This window comes from Lygodium microphyllum, chromosome 17 (assembly GCF_053477565.2).
Source record: "Lygodium microphyllum isolate KBCC chromosome 17, Lygodium_microphyllum_v1.1.10, whole genome shotgun sequence".
Classification (NCBI taxonomy): Eukaryota; Viridiplantae; Streptophyta; class Polypodiopsida; order Schizaeales; family Lygodiaceae; genus Lygodium; species Lygodium microphyllum.
The window spans coordinates 17,981,047-18,001,047 of NC_141151.1; the positions used below are offsets into that span (position 1 = coordinate 17,981,047).

Sequence of the window (20,001 nt, forward strand, 5' to 3'; positions counted from 1 at the left end):
AAAATTTAATAGTGGAGCAACAAAAAAACAAGACAATATACATGTAACTTTGTTTACAGAGAAACCCTAAGATGTTGAAGAAGAAGTTGAGTGTTCAAAATATCACTATTCTTGACTGTAAGAGACTCCTAGAGCATCAAAACAAAAGAAATTACATGTCAGAGAATGCACATAACTTGCATAGGTTTTCTCCAAACGAGATAAAACTTTACCATAGAACATCTATGGAAGAGAAAAATATACCTGTAGAGTTTTGTGAAGAGAATCTTAGGGCTTTGGTAAAATAAGCTCTGCTCTCATAAAATACATGAAACTCTCTTTGTGCTTGTGCAAAGCAAATGAAATTTTACAGGGTTACAGACAGGGCAAGCAACAGTGAGACTGTAAAATTTCGTCAGGAAAGAAGAAGCAGGGAAAGAGATATGACAAATTTGAGTTCCGCCTAAGAAAGAGGGGGAAACTGAAAAGGGAAGAAAAGAAGAGTCAAACATAAAAAATAAGAAAATGAAAATTCGAGGCACAAACTTCCAAGAAGTGGCAGCATTGTAGTCCCCACATTTTCCCTTATTTTATTGCTAAGGGAAGATTTGGTCCAAGATATGGCTAGAAGATTCATGTTACATGAATCTGAAATCCCAGCTCTCTCATTGGTTAGGCCTATATTTGTTTATTCACTCCTTAAGGGGCAAAAAAGAGAGTCCATATTTCTCCTAATGCAAAGCAAAGATATTCTGAATGGCTACAAACTAGACAAAGAGATGGAAAAAGATGGGTTTCAAGAAACCCTTAACGTCTTTTAGTCTGACTCTGTTGCATAAGAGTCTTTAGTTTCAAGGAATTCACTTGGTCCTCTAAGGGAATTTGTTATTTCATCCCACTCTATGAGACCTCTACATTTTAGGAACTCTTGTTTCCTATAGCTTGAAAGGAGCTTCAAATTCTTGGAATCTTCTACATGGGAGAGCAAATAAAAGGCAAGAACTCCAAAGTATCCTGCCCTAGATCCACTATATCTAGGCATGAAGCCAAAAACTCTTATAGCTTCTTCCTTCTCCACCAAAATTATCTTGTCTAAACCTCTATTGAAAGCTTGTGATCCAATCACCTTGGAGATAGCTTTCAAAGCCATTATTGGTAAGCTTGGAAAGCTTGACAACCTACTACGATAAATTGCAACTATTTGATTATTTAAGCTTCCAATATAATGACCAAGGCCTTGACTTTTGCCAAGCTTGAATGGCCTTGAGCCCTTGGCTCTTCCAAGAAAGTTATCTACATCTTCAATTTCTATCTACACAATAAACCACAATAGTATAAGATGTTAGTAGATAAATATCCAATAATATTTGTCTATAATGCATAACATACTCTAATATAAATCACAATGGATATCTTAGAATTATCTTTCATATCTTAGGGTTTTCATCTTCTTCAAGAAGACTATCATCATATAGATTTATTGAACTTTTTGGTTTCTCCTCTAATGGAGACTTCAGTTTCTCTTCATACCCCATGTTATCAATACCAAGTCTCTGTTGAATTTGTAAGTACTATTCCTCTGAAGGTATCCCCTCCTTTTCATATTTCACGATCTGATTAATATAAGAATGCAAGGCTACAAAACTGTCTTCAAAATTCTCTCCCTCTACATCAAGAGTTGCTAGCAATTTCTCTTCGTAACCTATAAAATTCTTATCATTTTGACCCCATGCAACAAGGATTGCCAAGCAGTAATCTTCTCGAATATCAACAAGGATTGCCAAGCAGTAATCTTCTCAAAGATCAAAAAGATATTGAATATCATTTAGCAATACATATCTCTTTTTGTTGATGAGATAACTAGGAAATGTTGGGACACATTCAAGAGAACATGTTTCAATCTCTGCACTCAACTCTATCTCCTTTTCCTCCACTTTTGTAATGTTCTCGCTTTTAAACAAAGCAACATCAAATCCCTACACTAACTGGTTCTCAATATCCTCCTAAAACATTTCACCCTTCTCTTTAACTTCTTTGTCTTTGCATGCAATATTCTCCATCTTCTTCTCTTGTATTGTATTTGAATAACAACTATCCATATATTGAAGATATACAAGAAATCCAACATCCTTTTGTACAAGAAGACATTATTGTTGATTCTGATGAAAAGAGCAATCCGCTTTCCACTTCTTGAATTCTTTATCAATAAGGCTAAACCTTGTTTCCAAAGTTGTTCTAGCAACATTAGAGACTTCCATTACATCGCTATAATGGACAAATCCCTCAATCTCTAGGCCTTCCACATGTCTATCATAAACACCTTAAAATCCTTCCATTTATATTCAAGATCCTTCAAAAGCTCTTGCCAATCAAAGGGAACATTGAGCATATCTTTGATGTAAATAAATCTAGATGAATTTTTAGTTGCATGAAGAAAATCAAACAACTTTTCATCATAGGTGACCTCCAGATCCTCCTCCTCCATTCCCTCTAATGAAAACTTCCTTTTAGTCATCCTGAGATTACTCACAAAAGAAAATCCAGAAAACAAAAATAAGAGTCATAATATAAAAATCCGCATTTGCTCATATGCAGTAGACTAAAGAAAGATTGCTAAGAAAATTTAGGAAATACAAGATGAAAGAAATGAATTAAAACTTTATGCAGCAGAGAAAGCATGAAATTCCAAGTCTCACCGATCAAACTTTGTTTAGCATTTTCGACTCATGAAGCGCAAAAACAATGATTCAGACTGTCTCACAGTTCACAAAATTATGTTTGATACGTCACTTATAAAAAAAACTTGATGAATTTGTGTTTTAAACATCTGAAAAATTTGAACAAAATAATGCCTCAAGAATATCAAAACCCCATCATTTTACATATTTACCAAACCAATATTTCGAGAAAAACAAAGTAAAACCATTACAGAATTTCTAAGTCCTTGATGTATCTTTCTCCTTTTAAACCAACTAACATCTTCAATGCCTCAAAATTCAAGATTGTAGAGAAAAATATTTAAAAAAGTGTGATACCTGATATTTACAGGCCTTGCTCTTGAGAATAAATGGTTTCTTGTAAGCATATGTTTGGTTTGGCTTGTGATGCCTACAAGATAAAAAGCTGGTCGGAGACAAGACAAGATACGTGAAAGAAATAGTAACCAAAACGCGAACCTGAGTGTTCATATATATATGCCAACGGTCACCACATCTTTGTTTAAAAAGTACATTGCACTAATTCAAAGGACATGCGCTTAAAATGAAAATAAAAAAGAAAAAAACTTGAAAATCAAAGCCATAAAATCGCTATCATGCTGAAAAAGTAAGTGACATTTGACACTACTTCCTAGGCAAAACAGTCTTTAGTCGCATGTGTGAAATTAACTACGCATTACAACCACATGTGTAAACCAACATCGTTATAAACTCGATTTTTGAATCGCAAAAGAGTTTTTTCAAAGACAAAACCCTCTCTATGCTCATCCACACCAACACAACGCTAATTTGATTGCAATACAAAATTATTCTTCTGTGCAATGGTACTAAAGAAGGTTTCATAGACATCATATGCACTCAACACTCAAGAATTTAATTTTTTTTCTAAAATATGAGTAAGTTCTCAATCACTTGAACACTCCTACTAAATCATCCTCAAAAATGCCAAACATATCAAACGCGATGGGTACTAGGTTTCTCTTGTCCACATGAGGCCTCCTTGCATTTCATACGACTAAGGCATGCAAGTTTCTGTTGTAACGTGGGTGCTGGGTTATAGAACTTTGAATCTCTTTTAAGTTTCATAAATTATAGAACTTCAAGCTTCAAGTAAATAACTAAGTTGAAATGAAAGAATCTCTTTTAATCTTTCAAATGCATTTGTGTCTGTTGGATAAAGATGTTTACCGTAAATATTTCTGTCCAAAAAGTAGTCTAAAAGATGAGTTGATTCTCCTAGAACATATGAAACGTGAATGTTGTTATGTTATTTTTTCTCAGTAAGGTCATACCACGTTTCATTCTACTTGACCATGCATTGTTCCCGTTGTGCCATATGAAACGCGATATCGTGTTGAGTTTCCTCTTTCTTCAAGGCCTACTTGTGTTTCATACGTTCTCATACTATTTTATTGAAATTGGATTTAGGTTTTGTGATTAGTGTTTGCCTGGTGCTTCGTGATTGTAGATATATTGATATGAGAGATTAGGAGATCTTTCCTAATTTGTTAGTATTATTTGTTTTTTTGGATGTTTCAAATGGCTAGAACTAAGTCCATTGCAAGGAAACAAAAAGTTGATCCTAGAGGTCTTGCTTCAAAGATACATCGGTCCTCTAAGCCTTCCAAACTTTCAAGGAAATCAAAGCCAAGAAGACGGTTCTCACAACATGTAAGGTGCCTTAAGGAGATTAGAAGTGCAATGAAGGCTCTGAATAATGCAATTCCAAAGCTATCTTTTCATAGGCTTGTCAGAGAAATCTATGATAAGCATATTCTACAGAGATTTAGATGGACTAGGGCAGGTCTCAACTGTATTCAGGAGGCTACAGAGGAATTTTTTGATTGATTTTTTCCAAGATTCTTATATCTGTGCTGCTACTCATGCATATAGGCTTACGCTTATGGATAAAGACATGATTATTCTCAGGAGATTGAGATACAGGTTTTCAAAGGTCCTTGAGCCAGTCCCTCTTTCTAATGTCAAGGCTTTCAATATTTTAAATGTGCCTCCATATAAAAAAAAGAAAAATGATACTAGTCTGAAGGTTGAAGATGTTATGCATGAAAAGGACACAAGACAGCATGAGAAATAGGAAAATGCCACAGTAGAGCACGGAGATAAATGGAGGAAGTTTAAAAGAAAGAAGGAAGAAGAAAAGGAAGTTGAGAAACTCCCATCTTTTGAAGAGTTATCTACCCTTCTTGAAAGGGCTGACCCTAAGGGCTTCAATGTTTCTTACTTTTTACCTGTTGATATTAACAAGAGATCCGATATGGTATTTTTGGACCATGATTGTGTTCAAATTCTCCAAAATAAAGTGAGAGAAGTAAATGGCTCGATTCTTCTTGTTGGGATGAGGTATAGCTTAACAAAATTTGTTTAAATTCACCGATTTTTTCTAACAATAGACTTTCATGTTGATGCTTACTATCTCCATTCCTTTGCCAAGTGTGTAATGCAGGAGCTCCCCTTTGATATACAACAAAAGATTGAGGTTCTTGATCCATCCATCTCATACTATATGAGGAGTGAGCTTGATGCAAGTGCCTTTAACTATTGGTTCAATTCAATTGACTTTGAATCTTTGGAGCTTCTTCTGATTCCATACAATAAAAAAGTAAGTAATTTGATATTTTTTTAGATTTTATGAGATCTTGTTTTGCTAGACTATTAAAATATTTTTGTTTTTAGTTCTTATTGGAGCCCAATTGGAATAGACTATGTGAAGAGGCAATGTTTCCTCATCAATTCTATAAAAAAAAGCCATGGAAATGCCAAGTTGTAAGTTATATAATCTAGGGTCTCCTTGATATTTTGATCTTTTTGTTGTAGGTAATCTAAATATTTTTGACTTTCTTTTATAATAACTCTAAAGTTTTTTTCCTTTTTGGTACAGAGTTTGCAAAAGATTGATTGAAGTGCTAGAGAAAAGGCCTCCCATGCCTTTTGACTTACTTGCGACAATGCAATATAGACAAGTTGCGGTAAGTTCTTGATTAATATGGTTTGAACTTATCGTAACTTACCATATTAATTAAGAACTTACCGCAACTTGTCTGTATTGCATTGTCGCAAGTAAGTCAAAAGGCATGGGAGGCCTTTTCTCTAGCACTTCAGCCAATCTTTTGCAAACTTTGTACCAAAAAGGCAAAAAATTTTATTCTAAAAACTTACCGCAACTTGTTTATGGCAGTTTTTAGAATAAATTTTTAGAATAAAATGAAATAAAAACTTACTCATTTGTTATTAAGTTGGAACACCAATGAGTATAGTAGTTCAATATCTTCATTCTATAAATCCATTCTCACTTGATGTAGCGTACATGATGATCTAACCTTTAGGGTTACAATAATGTCCTCATTGTACCAAACATCAAGATTTACTATAGGATCTTTGCTAAAATTATCAAGATTTTGGTCTAAAGCAACCAAACTACCACCAACATAATGTTATCTACTATAATAAAAGCTAAGGATGAAATTTTGAGTAGCAATCATATATTTACAAGCTATAGAGTCTTGATCTATCTTACATATAATTTTCCCTTCTGTCCTAGTATCCCATCCCTCATTAACAAATTGTATAACATGACCATATATTAGTCTCTTCACTAAAAGCATAACCTTTGATTTTCTTATTTCAACATTAGAAAAGAAGTCAACAAATATATTAATAAGCATGAACAAAGTAACTTTTCTTAGCCTACTTGAGATACTAGGTTTTAATGCTCTCTGTATCTTAGAAAATATTTTATATCTATAGCCCTCACTAGTAGTTGGACTTATCAAAGACCACTCAAAGCTTGAAAAATCTGGTAAAGGAAGGGGGGATATTTATCCCCATTGGCTACGTTGCATGGGGACAATATAAGGATGGTCATAGAAGAATATCCCATTCTCTGTAAGCTTTGTCTTCTTTCTATCTTTGTACATCTCTTCTTCAATCAAGCCATGCATCACATCAATCGCCTCAATAATAAACTCGACCGGTTTTGCCATTCCTCAAGATTAGAGAGATAGACATCTACAAGACAAATGAACAAATGTTATAATGGAAAACCTTAAACCAAGTTCAAGAAAAGAAAGACTTTAAGAATTAAATCCTTACAATTTGGTTTATGCATGGAAGATTTGAACTTCCAGGTTCCAAATATAGCTCTCTATGCATAAACACATATTGCACTAGAACCTCTTTTATGCTATTCTTATTTACTCCAAGCGTGAAATCTCAGATTCTACCCTTCCAAGCAGAGATGAACCACTACAAGATATAGATCTTATACCGACGTTTAAAGCGACGAAAATATAAACAACAAAATTTGCCCCCGTCGTCGCAAAAAGCGTCGTTATTGACGACGCCATAGAAACGTCACTATTGGCGTTGCTATTGGTGTCGCTATTAGCGACGCCAATAACGACGCAACCAGTAAATTTGTGACGCGCATAGCGACAGTAATAGCGACGCGAGCAGTAAATTTGCGATGCTAATAGCGACGGTAACATGGATTTAAAAAAATTGTGGCAGGAAAGCAAGCTGCCCTGCCACATATAGCACTGTGTGCTGTATGAGAGCCATACAAAATAGTTTTCGCACTATTGTATACAAAGCGCTTGCAAACAAAAAGAATGTATACTGAAATCATAAAACTGATACATGAAATAAATACATGATCGCATAAAAAGCGATTGGTACAATCATGACAGGATATCACTAATACATAGAAAATGTCTACATAGATCAGGCGACTAAAAAATAAAGGTGTGTGAGCTCCAAGGATCCAAGGGCGAGCTACAAATCCTCGTCCCCCAAAAGCTCGTCCCGTCGCAAAGGAGCATCGAACGGATTCTGCAGAAAAAGAAACAACACATCAATCCACCATACAATAATGCATTCAAATATCTCATGGTAACTACGAACAAGAAAGATGAGTGACTTACAAGGCCGCCGCGTCTATACAATCGGTCGATCAATGCATTGAGACCGTGCCTCTCTGCATATCGAGTCTCAAGGCCTTGCGGATCGCGATTTGTAGTGGAGTGCTACAAAGAAAACAAAATGCTAACTATTAGAAACATGATTGTCAGTACAAAGAATATTTCAAAAAAACAAACAAGCAAAACAAAAGAGAAACTTACAAAGTCCTCCAAATATGTCATGTGGCCGCCACTCCCAAGATGATGGACCACTCCGGCCTCGAGTCGTGCCCTCGCCGCCTCGCACTGCTAACTCCAACGTCCTGGAGAATCTGTAGCCTCCTCCCTCAGTCAGCCCCAGTCGTCTGCATCTAACCACTCGGGCTCTGCAGCCCCACTCTTGATTGCCTTGCGTGCGTCGGATCGTCTATGTGACATGTATGCACGCATGCAATCCATCATCCAGCCCGTAGAGAATCTATCTACTACGGCTGGCATCGGAAACTCCTCGTGCAAGGATGCTACTATGTAGTCCTTGCTCCCCTCCGGTATGTTCTTCCAATGATCCAGGACGTTGTGCTGAAAAACTTGTTGGCATAACTCTCTCATGCGAGCCATCACCCTCCTCCCCTCATCATTCATGATGATGGCTCCTGACCTACTATCGACCAGATATCCATAACCCCTAGGATTCTGCCTAAGATAGGTCCTCTCCCATCTCCGTCCATGCTCCTGGGCATATCCAGGAGACCCCTCTACATCTGGTGTACCGACGGGGGTAACCTCTCTCGGAGTGGTACCCAAAGGGGTACCACTTGCTAACGGCTGCACAAAAGCCGAAGTAACTGGAGTAGACGTCCCCACAGGTGTGACAAATCCTGGAGATAACACAGCTCCAGCTGAACGACGAGACGGAGACACCACATTCGTGTCTCCATAGCAGCATCCCCCTGATCCCGATGCAGTCCCTCCCTCTGGCCCAAGTCGTGAGCGTCGAGATCGCCAGCTCAAAGCCAAAGCATCCGATCACGCTGAAGTAGATCTAGCAGAGCGCCCTGACGAAGAACGAGACAGCTCCTCGTCTGCCATCTCTCTGAATCTCGCGAGCTGGTTTGGAGACATGCGTGCGAAGATATCCTGCAACTCCTCATCGCTCATCCCTCGACTCATCCTGAAAATGTCACCTACACAGATAAAAAATGGTGTTAGAATAATCAATTAAAATTATACAAAGCACAGTAATATAAATCATTTTTAAAAAATCCCTCTTAAAATGCATATCTTATGTACCTTTATAAGAGATATGGTCCCATGTTAATCTCCTGACACAACTCCGCATACACTAGAAGGTCAATAGACATGTCACCACAAAAGAATGAGTCCGCCTCGTTCTCAAAAAATTCTTGGACTCATGTATTTCCATCATTGTTAGCGGATGCGGGCTCCAAGCTTTCGACGGCCTCCACCCCTTGTAATATCGACCCCTCTATTTGCATTGTATCTTCATCTATGCTCAGAACATCGCTTTGATCATATACTCTCACACTTCGGGGAGTTGAAGATATAACATACCACCATTGAGGTTGTCGGGGGTTTCGATAGAAGATTACATGTTCACAAATACGTACAAAGCGAGTTCAAACCATTGTGACATAAACCATGTCATATTACAATTAGCAAGCAAATGACTTCATGCACCTGTTCACAATGGGTCGGCAATACAAAGGTGTCGCGTAAATCCGTCCATTTTTTTTCGGAATCTATTTCGAGAAATCCCGATGGATCTCGTCGAATTGTTGCTCCAGCTCCTCCAAGTATCACTTTGAACCACTGCACATCGAATAGTATCATGGAGAAGCTACGATAATCCACTGTAATAATACTTTGCAAGTTCCCAAAATACTCCATCTCATCCACAACCGTGTTCGGATCCGTTGCTCGTCGTCGACTCTCTTGCTCGAACCTTGCCATGATACCACAGTCCATTGTGGAGCGCATTTTGTCAATACGCTCCACGCGAAAATGCCGTCCACGCGACCACGCTGTACTATATATTTTGTACTGTACATTGAAACACTCAAATTAGATGTCGCATATAAAATTTAGATACGACAGATTCTAAACCCCTCATCACCTTTGGACTACATCCCCTCAAGAATTCCCACTCCTCCATTGAGACCTCTGCCCCTTTGCTGGATGCTGCGGTCAAGGCTCCATGCAACCATCGTGTTGACATAAACCGCAGCATCTCCTCCGTGCCTTCGTGATATCGAATCGGTCGATGATGCGTACTATGTCGGAATTCAGGTCTCGCTTCCTCTCGATCTTGCCTTGCAATCTGGTACTTGGCGAGCCACGTCTCCATGGAGGCATGGTGCAACATACAAAAGCGATTCACCTTCTCTTCCATTGAGGCATCCATTCTTTTTTCTACCCCATTTCCAACCACCACATCTCTAGTAAGTCTATCATCGTCCTTCAGCGTCCATAGCATTTCATTGTATGGTTCCACCGTTGGTAGCCATTGTGAGATATGCACTAACGCCTCTGACACCAACCAACCTTCGGCCATGCTACCTTCTGGCCGAGCTCATTGTCGCACAAAGCCTTTCAGGGTTTTCATGAAGCGCTCCAAGAAGAACATCCATCGCGTATGGACAGGTCCAGCAATCTCCACTTCGTCCACAAGATGCACAAGAAGGTGGACTTGTATCGTGAGCATGCTAGTGGGTATGTATTTCTCAAAGAGACAGACCGTCTCCACTGCTCCCCGCCTCGCGGATTCAATAGAGGACGTCTTAATCTCTTTCTGTGAGATCCGTTGCACCAAAGTCGACAACTTGTAAATGGCCCCGCGAATTTCTGAAGTAAGGCATCCTGTGATCGCGATCGGTAGGACAAACTACCACAAATGAGAAAGCATTATGAATAATGGCCACTTTTCAAATTGCAAAATGCCCACGCTAATTACAATCCATTCGTAGCACAAACCTAACATATCTTATGCCAATCATGGGATTTTAGCCCCGACAATTGGTCATCTTTAGAAAATGCGGACCTGAGAGAACGCATCATACCCATCGGAGCAAATAGCGACGCAAATAATGATGCCAATAGCGACGCAAATAGCAACGCTGCTACCCGCCGTCACTACCAACTCAAATCCTTGTAGTGAACGAGCTCTGATATCTTCACATTTTCCCATGTTTTGCATGTTGCATGGTGATGCAACTATCTTTGCTAATGATTGTAAGAATCCATCTTCCATCTTTTTGGAAAGAGTTAAATACTAATATGGATGTGATTTGGGAGCTTGGACGCCTTGTTGAAGGTCGTATTTCTGTATCCATAGCACATATACACACACACACACACAGAAAGAGAGAGAGGGAAGACTAAGCTACCATGAGAGGGACAAAAGAAAGGAGAGAGAGAGAGAGAGAGAGAGAGAGAGAGAGAGAGAAGACTAAGCTACCACGAGAAGGACAAAAGAAAGAAGGGAAAAATACGAGAGAGACAAAATAAATGAGAAAAAAATATGTATCAAGCTTTTTACTGATTTGAATTTAGAGTAAACATGTCATTATCATTAATTTAGACATATCATTAAATAAAAAAGACCGAGACTGTATATCATTAATGCAAAGAATGTCATAATCACGAATATAAGAGGCTAAAAATAGATATTGATAATACAAATTCGTAATATTATTATATATATATCTTTTTGTAAAATAAATTTTTACATTTTTTTAAAGAGGAGTTCCGTTACAGAGGCCTTGCTCCTATTGGTCTAGAGCAGTTCCTTTTTATCTCCTAAAAGGCATTTTCAAGACCTCAAAACTCCCCTAATATGGATCTGTATTTATATACGAAGAAGGCTCATGATGGCAACCTTGTGATTTTGGCACTCTATGTGAAAGATATGCTTATTGTTGAGAGCGCTCATGATGAGCTAGATGCCTTGAAAACTTAGTTCAAGAAGAGCTTTGAGATGAAGGACATAGGACAAGCCTCGAATATTCTTGGGATACGCATCACACACAATTGCTTTAAGGGGATCCTTTATCTATCATAGAAGGAGTATATCTAGAAAGTCCTAGAGCAATTTCACATGCAGAATATCATCTATCTTCTTATGTGAAGGTTAGTTAGACCGATTATCTACAGTCTAATGAGCAAAAGGCCGAGATGACCAAGATCCCTTATGCATCTACCAATGGCATGGATAGTTTGATATATGCCATAATAGCCACTCGTCTTGACATAATATTTGCAATGCAAGTTGTGACACGCTATATGGCAATACTTGGCAGATGACATTGGGATGCCATCAAAGATATTAGAAGATACCTAAAATGCACAACAGTTATGTGCATATGTTATGGTGCCCATGATACAGGAGTTATGGAATACATTGACTTTGATTATGCAAGACATGCAAACAGTAGGTAGTTTACCTTTGGCTATATCTTCACCTTTGCTAGAGGTAGAACTTCGGAAGCTCTCTAGTTAGGCTGGCCGTCTCTAGTGCCAAACCTTGGTATTACTGATGTGATCTCTACACTGCATTCGAATTCTATGAGTGCTATCCAATTAGCCAAGATTTCAATCTTCCATGTGAAGATGAAACACATTGAGGTGCATTACCACTTCATCAAAGAAGTCGTTGAGGACAGGTCTATTAATCTTGACAAGATGTCAATTGACCAAAATCCTACATATCTACTTATGAAAAGTCTCTCAATTGAGCGTTTTGCCCTTCTTAAAAAGTTGATGGATATCGGATAAGATGATGTTTTTCCTCATCTTGTTGTGCTAATGTACATTTATCCTTTGTCACTTTTTTTTTCTTGTTCTCTCCTCACTAGGGATGTATTCACCTTTAAGCAGGAGGTTGTTGGGGGTAAAGGTACATGTGCATAGCTGCCAGTGTATTACTACACTGGCACTACCTTCACACCTATATACTACAAGTGGTAGATACCTCTTATTGTCACTTCATTCTTTATTCTTTCAGTGACATTTGAATAAAAGAAAGACTGGTCACACATTGTGATGGCTAGAGTTCCCACACCTCTCTCTCTCTCTTATTCCTTCCACCATAGCTATTGCTTTCACTCGTATGCTTCCACTCCGAGCTTACTCCCTTCACATCTAAAGGTGTGAAAGTACTACCACCAATAGTGTTAGAGATAATTTATGTGTAGATATATGTGGCAACAACTCGATAAGACCATACTGCAAAAAGTTTTTTTAAAAACATCTTTCAAAATTTTCATGTGCAATGTTGTGAGAAAATCTTTATTGAGTGTTTTTTGTCTACACTTATGCATAATATCATGTGCACTGTGAACCCCATGTTGTAGTAGAATATGGATAGAGACTAGAAGAGCATTTTACAAGGAGAAGTTGAATATAATACGACGCATGTACACATTCATAATTGTAGGAGAAAGATCTTGTTGTAGTTTTACAAGTTACAATTTAAGAATACAATTTGTGAGGCGTTCGGAAAGTGAAGTTGATATAATTGAGAGCCAATGCCCAAGGTGACCTTTTCCCATATCAGAGTTTCTTTTGGACACATCCAAGAAGGAGCAAGCAAGGGGGGGGGTGGGGGGGGGATTGGATTTCTCCTCGGGGAGGGGGACCTTCTTCTTCTTTGGACAATTCATCATCGTTGGACCTCGTTTTTATAAGAACGTGCATCCTATCTCAAAACCGTATGTATCGTCCAATCTCATTCTTACTTCAAATAGGCTTCCTAACGTGGCAGGAGCTTAATTTCTTTCTTCTCTCTCTTTTTTTAAAAACATACCAAAGTTATCACATCACTAAGGCATACTTACAGTTGCTTAAAGTATACATCAGGTTTAGAACAACGCATAATTACTATAGCTGTTCGGCGGTGGTCTATTGGGCTCCCAAAATGCAAGAGGGAGGGGAAGACGTCGCCAAGGTGATGAAATTATATCTGCGTCTCCTTCATATACATCAGACTGGGCGCTGCTGATGCTTAATGCCGCCTGATTATGGAGCCGTCAGTATCAGCCTTTAAGTTCACATGGGGTAGCAGGTATGGTGCCACTACCACAATCGCCATGACTAGGGTAAACTGTGTACATATTTTGCTGGTTATCAATATCTAGCTCACCAGGATATCACAAAAGCACGAAACAGTTGAATTCTAGTGGATCGTGACAGTAAAGAGTTATTAGGGCTCACCAGCATCGGCACTGTCAAAATCCCCCAAATCGGCCAGAGCGCTGCAGCAAGCCTTTTATAATATCGACCATTCGATCCAAGTAGGTGGGCAGGTCCAGTAACAACGAAGTTAGTTCCTTCAAACAAAGCCTTGTCGGTCCGCGCGGATAGAACCGTTACGGAGCAGAGCAGAGTATAATACTGTTTCTGGTCATTAATTATTCTGAAACGGAATGGAGAAAATGTTGCAGGCAAGTACTCACAGGATGAATGCTGCGAAGCCAACCACGGTTACGAATTGGATGGCTGCCAGATCCACCTTCTCCTCCTCCGTCGTCTTTTTCATGCTCTCAAGTCTCATACCCAAGTAGAAACAGATGCACAAGTCCAATACGAGGAAAGCTGAGCCTATGTGTAAAGGACCCCTGAAAGAGACCAACCACATAATATTACTTCTGAGCTGCGTCATATCTCTTTTGGCTTTACAAATTTTAAAACGTCGTATTACACACGCTATCTAGAATGGACAAAACCCAAAGAAACCTTTATTTTTCAAAGGAAGAAGACGATGATTGGATTCCATCGCAGGCTCCTCACAAGGACCTATGCAAACCTCAGACGCAAGGTGTTTCTACGATGTACCCAGAGCAGGGTTTGAACTCACCCACTCGTATGTAAACCCCCACCCACACTCAAACCACTTGGGTTGCAACCCTATTGTTACCCATAAAATGCTTCAAAGTCATTAATGGCAAACAGGGAAATTGCACTGCAAATCTGTAATTTGAGGCATTGGACTAATGGCATCAGAGCTTGGAAGATAAGAGTACTGATTTCTGAACGTTTCAACCGTTAGATGGTCGGTGACAGTTATCTCATCGACTGGGAATAAAACGAAGGAGGGTGATCCATGCCAAGAGATTTTATGCAATACCAAAAATTGACACAGTTTACGACAAACTGCAACTTCCATCGAGCCTTGAAATCAGCCCCAATAAACTTTTAAACAGGTAACCCACGAACCCCAGACGACATTATCGTGAAATTACCTCAAAACTCTGGGATCGTTAGCTACCAGATAGAAGAAGTTGGAGCGCAGATCGCCATAATAGAGGATGAAAATGGCTGACGAGATCCACAACAAGTCTTCGGCTCTGTGTCTCCAATGCGGGCGGTAATCAGTGGCGACGTCACTCGGACGGTGATCACCATAGCTTACAGTACCAGTACTATTCTTGATACTCGAACTCCGGGAGAGAGGGGAAGATCCGATGCTTTTGGTGAAATGGAGAATTGGACTTGGGCTGCAATGATTCTGCTGCTGTTGCTGCAGGGGCTCTACTTCCACGCAACAATAATAATTCGACGACGGGAAAAGGGCCTCATCAGCAAGGGCAGACCTCTGCCTGATCATTTGCGATTGATAATAGAGCGCCGCAGAGCTAATTTTACAAGACTAAGAACTATGATCTTGCGGGATATTTTCGGACCTTTAATTAGGTGCGTGAAGCAATGAGGAATTATCGGCGAGAGGCACGGAGGATGCGCGAAAATTTGCGGAAGGAAGAACAGGAGCTGAGAGAGACGCCGTGGCCTTAATATCCTTGGGATTCTCGTCGGGAGAGTGTTGAGAGCCGGCTAGTTGTCGCAGAACATGCGAGTCGGCATATACAGATGGATCATAGAAATAGTGAGAGGGAGTGGTTGGTGGGTAGGGCCTTGGGGAGGGAGTGGGGCCGGAGGCTGAAGAGAGGCCCGGATGTCAAGGCTTTTAATCGAAGCGTATTATTTACAGCAGGCCAATCCAAACCGACAGTCGTTGACCTTTGCGTAAGCCTTCCCGATCTCTTGAAGGCTGAAACGCCGAGCCTCGAGGTTAGGGGAACCCCCCCGGGCCCCCCCTGAGCCCTCCCCTCCTCACACGGTCGCAATCATGCGAACAAGGGAGTGGCCCCTGGGGTTTCCGTAGCCTTTCAATCCCTTTGCTTGCTATGCTAGGTAGTACTAAGTAGGCTATGATAACCAAGCGCTTCCCAGGTCACCCAATTCCATTGGTCGATACAAAAACAGTAGAGATCCGATACCCAAACCAGGTGCCAGTTTTTTGACACCTTCATTATGATTTCTCTGTACCTACTTCAGAAACCTTTTGTAGAGGGATTCGGTGCGACTCGAGTGGAGTGTGTAATGTGAAATTTGAATTTCATAAGAGCCCCAACTTCACCCCATTACCCCTAGGTGCGATGGGGCTCTTAGCGTTGATTAATGGGGTGAGTGGGACTTACTATCCCTCCTAACCCTCACTTGCGCTAGGTAGGTCTGGGGACAATGGAGTTTCCCTGCTAGCACCCCTGAGAAAAATAGGGTGCTAGCATTGTGCTGAGAGGGTGAATTCATTTTTGTACCTCCTATTGGACAATGCATGCAGGCGAAAGATGGCAGACCCAATCAAATTTCCTCCCTTTTGCTTTTTCAGGCCCAACACTAAAGTAGAAGCCATTATTAATAATTGCATTAAATTTTCTCCATCCCTTTAAGATTACTAGCGTTCCACGCGCGCTTCGCGCACACAAAATGCTAGGCCACTTCGCAGCAGCTTCGCGTGCAGGTTTGGGGCTTTCCAAACCTATAGCTAAAATAATGTAATAGTAAGATGGTGGCATGACTGCAAGGTTTAGTGTGCATAAAGGAGCGTTGTTTGCCCTTGCTCACCCTAGGGTGACTCGACTCTTAGAGCCCCACCACACATAAGTAAAATACTTGCAACAAAGGAACCACCCATTTGATAATGGACATGCCATGCCCAAGTCAAGACTTTTGGGGATCTGATAGTGCATGCATGTTAAATAGGTGAAAGGAGGGGAGAGAAAATATGTTTAAGGTGAGAGAATTAAGAATGTGACAATGTCTATTAGACATGTTAGCATGTGTCGTGCCAGTAAATGGAGCAAAGCTTAGTACCCTCACTAAAAGTTAGGACTCAATTAACCTGCAAGAGTTCCCCTTTATCCCAAGCTCAAGTCAATGAGCATGCGACATGAAACTCGAGGACCTACATCAATGGCTTTGTAACTTTAATATAAGAGCCAAGTCACACATAGGTAAATCAACTTGCATAGGTCATGAGAGTCAAGTTTTTGAGTGTGTGATAGGTTTACTCAACTTAATCTTCATAAAAAAATGAACTTTTGAAAATCAACTTCGTAAGCTGAAAAATGAGGGCACTATGTTTACATGCTAGATTCTTGCCTACGTGGCATGACTACGTGGTCAGCTTGGCATCTTCTCTCTCCTCCATTACTAGGTTTGCTACTTTTCAACGATTTGCAATATGGGGGTCCATCATTTTAATGTTTGCATGTGGTCTTTGCAATTTATTTATAGCTAGGATCCCATAAAGATCAATAGACCTACATGGGACTAGGCTCTTAAGCAATAGTTAACCAAATATTGTGGCATTAATACAAAGGAACTTTGTTTGTGCCCAATGCAAAGAGCCTCTAAGAGTCTTGTCTTATGCAAACTTGTTTACATCAATCTCATACATGCAACAACACTTTTGTAATTTAGTCCATTGGTTGGAATTGGTAAATCACTATCAAAGGAAGGAAATGTGTTATGCTTGCTTTTTAATGTGCAACTATTCATATAGTAACATATGTACTATCCTTTACAAGGAAGTCTAGCTCACAAGGAGTCTTAAAGCTTTCAAGACTAAGTAAACTTTTGAAAAAAACTTCTACAAGTAACTATTCGTGCATATTTTAGCAAAGGCATTAATGAAGATAGAAATGGCCATCCTACAAAAGTTTGACCAAATCCCACACTCTAGAGAGTGAGGATGATGAAGGCCCATCTTACTCCATCATAGGCCTTGTCTATGTCAATATTCAACATAACAATGTCTTTATCCAAAAGGAGGGCATGACCAATGAAGAAGATGAGATTTGACATTTCCTCATGATGTTGTAGAAAGCTAAACTTCTTTTTGTGGGAAACTTCAACCAACCCAAATGGAATTCTCAATGCTAAGGTCTTACATCTTGGTTAAAATCTTATAGGAAACATTCAAAATATTTAATGGTCTCTAGCCCTTGTACACTTGTCTCTTAGGGTCCTTTGAATTAGTTTAACAATACCAATATTTGGAGAAAAGGAAAAACAACAATCTCTCCTAATTTCATTCAACATGATTGGCATACATATTAATTACAAATATCCCACATCTCTCGATAAAACTCAATTGGCAAACTAGTAAAGGGCTCTATTATTAAGCTAAGTACTAAGAAATCATGTATATATCAAGTGTGTTCATGTAGTATCCCTTTTGTTTCTAGACTTACATTTTTTCCAAATATGATTTTAAAAACCCCTCTTATAAATTTAAATGTGCACATTGATTTTTGAAGAGAAAACAAAGCCTTTTACTCACATATTCTAAGGTGAATCCCCCAAGAAAACTAGAGATTTTGTTTCTTATCACATGGAGAATGTAACATTCTTGATTTTAGATTCAAGAAAAACCAAGGATATATTACAACATCATTAAGACATGACTAGAATAGACCAAAATCCTTCAAGCCCTTGATTTAGAGAGGAGCTTAAATGTAGGAGAATGTCTTCTTAGGAGATCCCTGCCTTAGCAAAGTGTCTTAAAAAGGTCTACTCAACTTTTAAGATTCATTTGCATTTCTTGTCACCTCGGATCTGATGCATTGCTTAGTTAACTCAAGCATGTTTAAAAATAAACTTTAGTATAATGTAATGGCTTTGATAATGGTCTTTCCAACTTTCACACTAATGTTAATATACTATGATGGCCTAAGTTATTACTAACTGAGGGGAGAAGGTCTATTACTTATAAAGGCAATACTCATAACTAGCCCTAGGTAGTCATAAGTGTTACATGAATTTTCTATAATAGCATGCTCATGTGTTCAAGGCTTATTACTTAAAAAGTCAATAGTCATAACTATCCTTAGGAAGTGATAAGTATTACATGAATTGTTCATAATGTCATGCTCATGTGCTTTTTAGAGGCTACCACCTTTCAAAACAAAATGTTTGAGCCATCTCAAATTCATATAAGCTATTTAAGCCAATTTTAATAGAAGTCCTATAGTTCTCACGACCGTTCGTCTTTTGGACAATAACCTTTCGAGGCCTAGATGTATATTGCAATCACATTTCTCTCTTTCATTATCATGGTGTGCTTTTTCTCATGTATTTTGAATTTGGACACAATTTATAGCTTTGAAGGCCAAAATGGGCATCATGGCCATTTTGGGCATTTTACAACACTTAAAAGTCTTGGGCAAGGCCCATACACACAATTCACATGCATTTACACACACATGTATACCCATAGTAATAACATGCATACACACCATTAAAGAATCAAATTCTAAAGCATGAATACATAAAACTAATTTTCCCATTTTCTATTTAAAAAGTGGGCATGATGACTTACTACATTGACCAATCGAAATTTGGACCCAACGTTTTTAATTAGTGTGGAAAGAAGCTATCAACTTAAAAGTTTCGTAATTCCGTTATACCTTCAAAGAATCCTTGAGAATCAAGCAATTATTTGACCCAACTATTGACAAGGATGGCAAAAACACTCCAAAATTTACAACGTCCACTAGAAACCAAATGCACTTTTTTTAACCACATGGAATCTCTCTACTTAATAGAATGAATACCCATAATATGGTGACAAATAATCTATAATAACCCCATAAGTCAACGATATGTCTCACCCTGAAATCATTAGACGAATCTATTATTGTATGTTCACTCAAGTAGATAGCATAAAATGTCAATTTTTGTGAGCTAATATATGTCACCAATGAGAAGTGACTCAATATAGTAGGTTAGATTGTTGGTCGTAGTCATGTTAAACCACTGTGGTCATTAGTTGCATTGGTAGGATGATCTTACTTAGAAATCACAAATAACAAATGCAAATGTGTTGTTTTGCATATTAATCTATCTAACGAGCTCCACATAATTATCACCAACTTTAATTATCTCAATCTTGGAAGGCACACAAAAGGCCAATTATTTACCTCTTTGCCCTATTCTTTTGTATATAACTTATAAGAATTAGGATTAAAGGATTCTTTATTGGTCCCTTTTGGCTCCCACCTTCAAAAGACTTTCCTCCATGCACATGGTTG

The 20,001-nt window shown here is 38.9% G+C and overlaps 1 protein-coding gene and 1 long non-coding RNA gene across 2 annotated transcripts; both read right to left on the bottom strand.

Annotated features, from left to right (window-relative positions):
• Positions 1 to 7,381: 7,381 nt before the first annotated feature.
• Positions 7,382 to 11,231, bottom strand: LOC148021633 (uncharacterized). Its single transcript, XR_015694359.1, has 3 exons — positions 7,835 to 11,231; positions 7,637 to 7,738; positions 7,382 to 7,544 (listed from the first exon to the last, which is right to left on the bottom strand). It is a non-coding gene; the product is annotated as an uncharacterized LOC148021633 (long non-coding RNA).
• Positions 11,232 to 12,971: 1,740 nt separating this feature from the next.
• On the bottom strand, positions 12,972 to 15,481 carry LOC148021634 (uncharacterized). The gene is made up of 4 exons (XM_087697098.1): positions 14,869 to 15,481; positions 14,083 to 14,244; positions 13,841 to 13,892; positions 12,972 to 13,730 (listed from the first exon to the last, which is right to left on the bottom strand). Exons 1-4 carry the CDS (start codon positions 15,231 to 15,233, stop codon positions 13,632 to 13,634), a joined length of 678 nt encoding a protein of 225 aa, XP_087553224.1. The 5' UTR covers positions 15,234 to 15,481; the 3' UTR covers positions 12,972 to 13,631.
• Positions 15,482 to 20,001: the final 4,520 nt, after the last annotated feature.

What these genes read in the sequence shown, in the direction of transcription:
- LOC148021634 (XM_087697098.1), bottom strand. Translation starts at nt 15,233, where the DNA reads ATGATCAGGCAGAGGTCTGCCCTTGCTGATGAGGCCCTTTTCCCGTCG. An exon ending in AACGATCCCAGAGTTTTGAG is followed by an intron (nt 14,245 to 14,868) that starts GTAATTTCACGA and finishes GGTCTCTTTCAG; the next exon opens with GGGTCCTTTACACATAGGCT. An exon ending in GGCTTCGCAGCATTCATCCT is followed by an intron (nt 13,893 to 14,082) that starts GTGAGTACTTGC and finishes ATATTATAAAAG; the next exon opens with GCTTGCTGCAGCGCTCTGGC.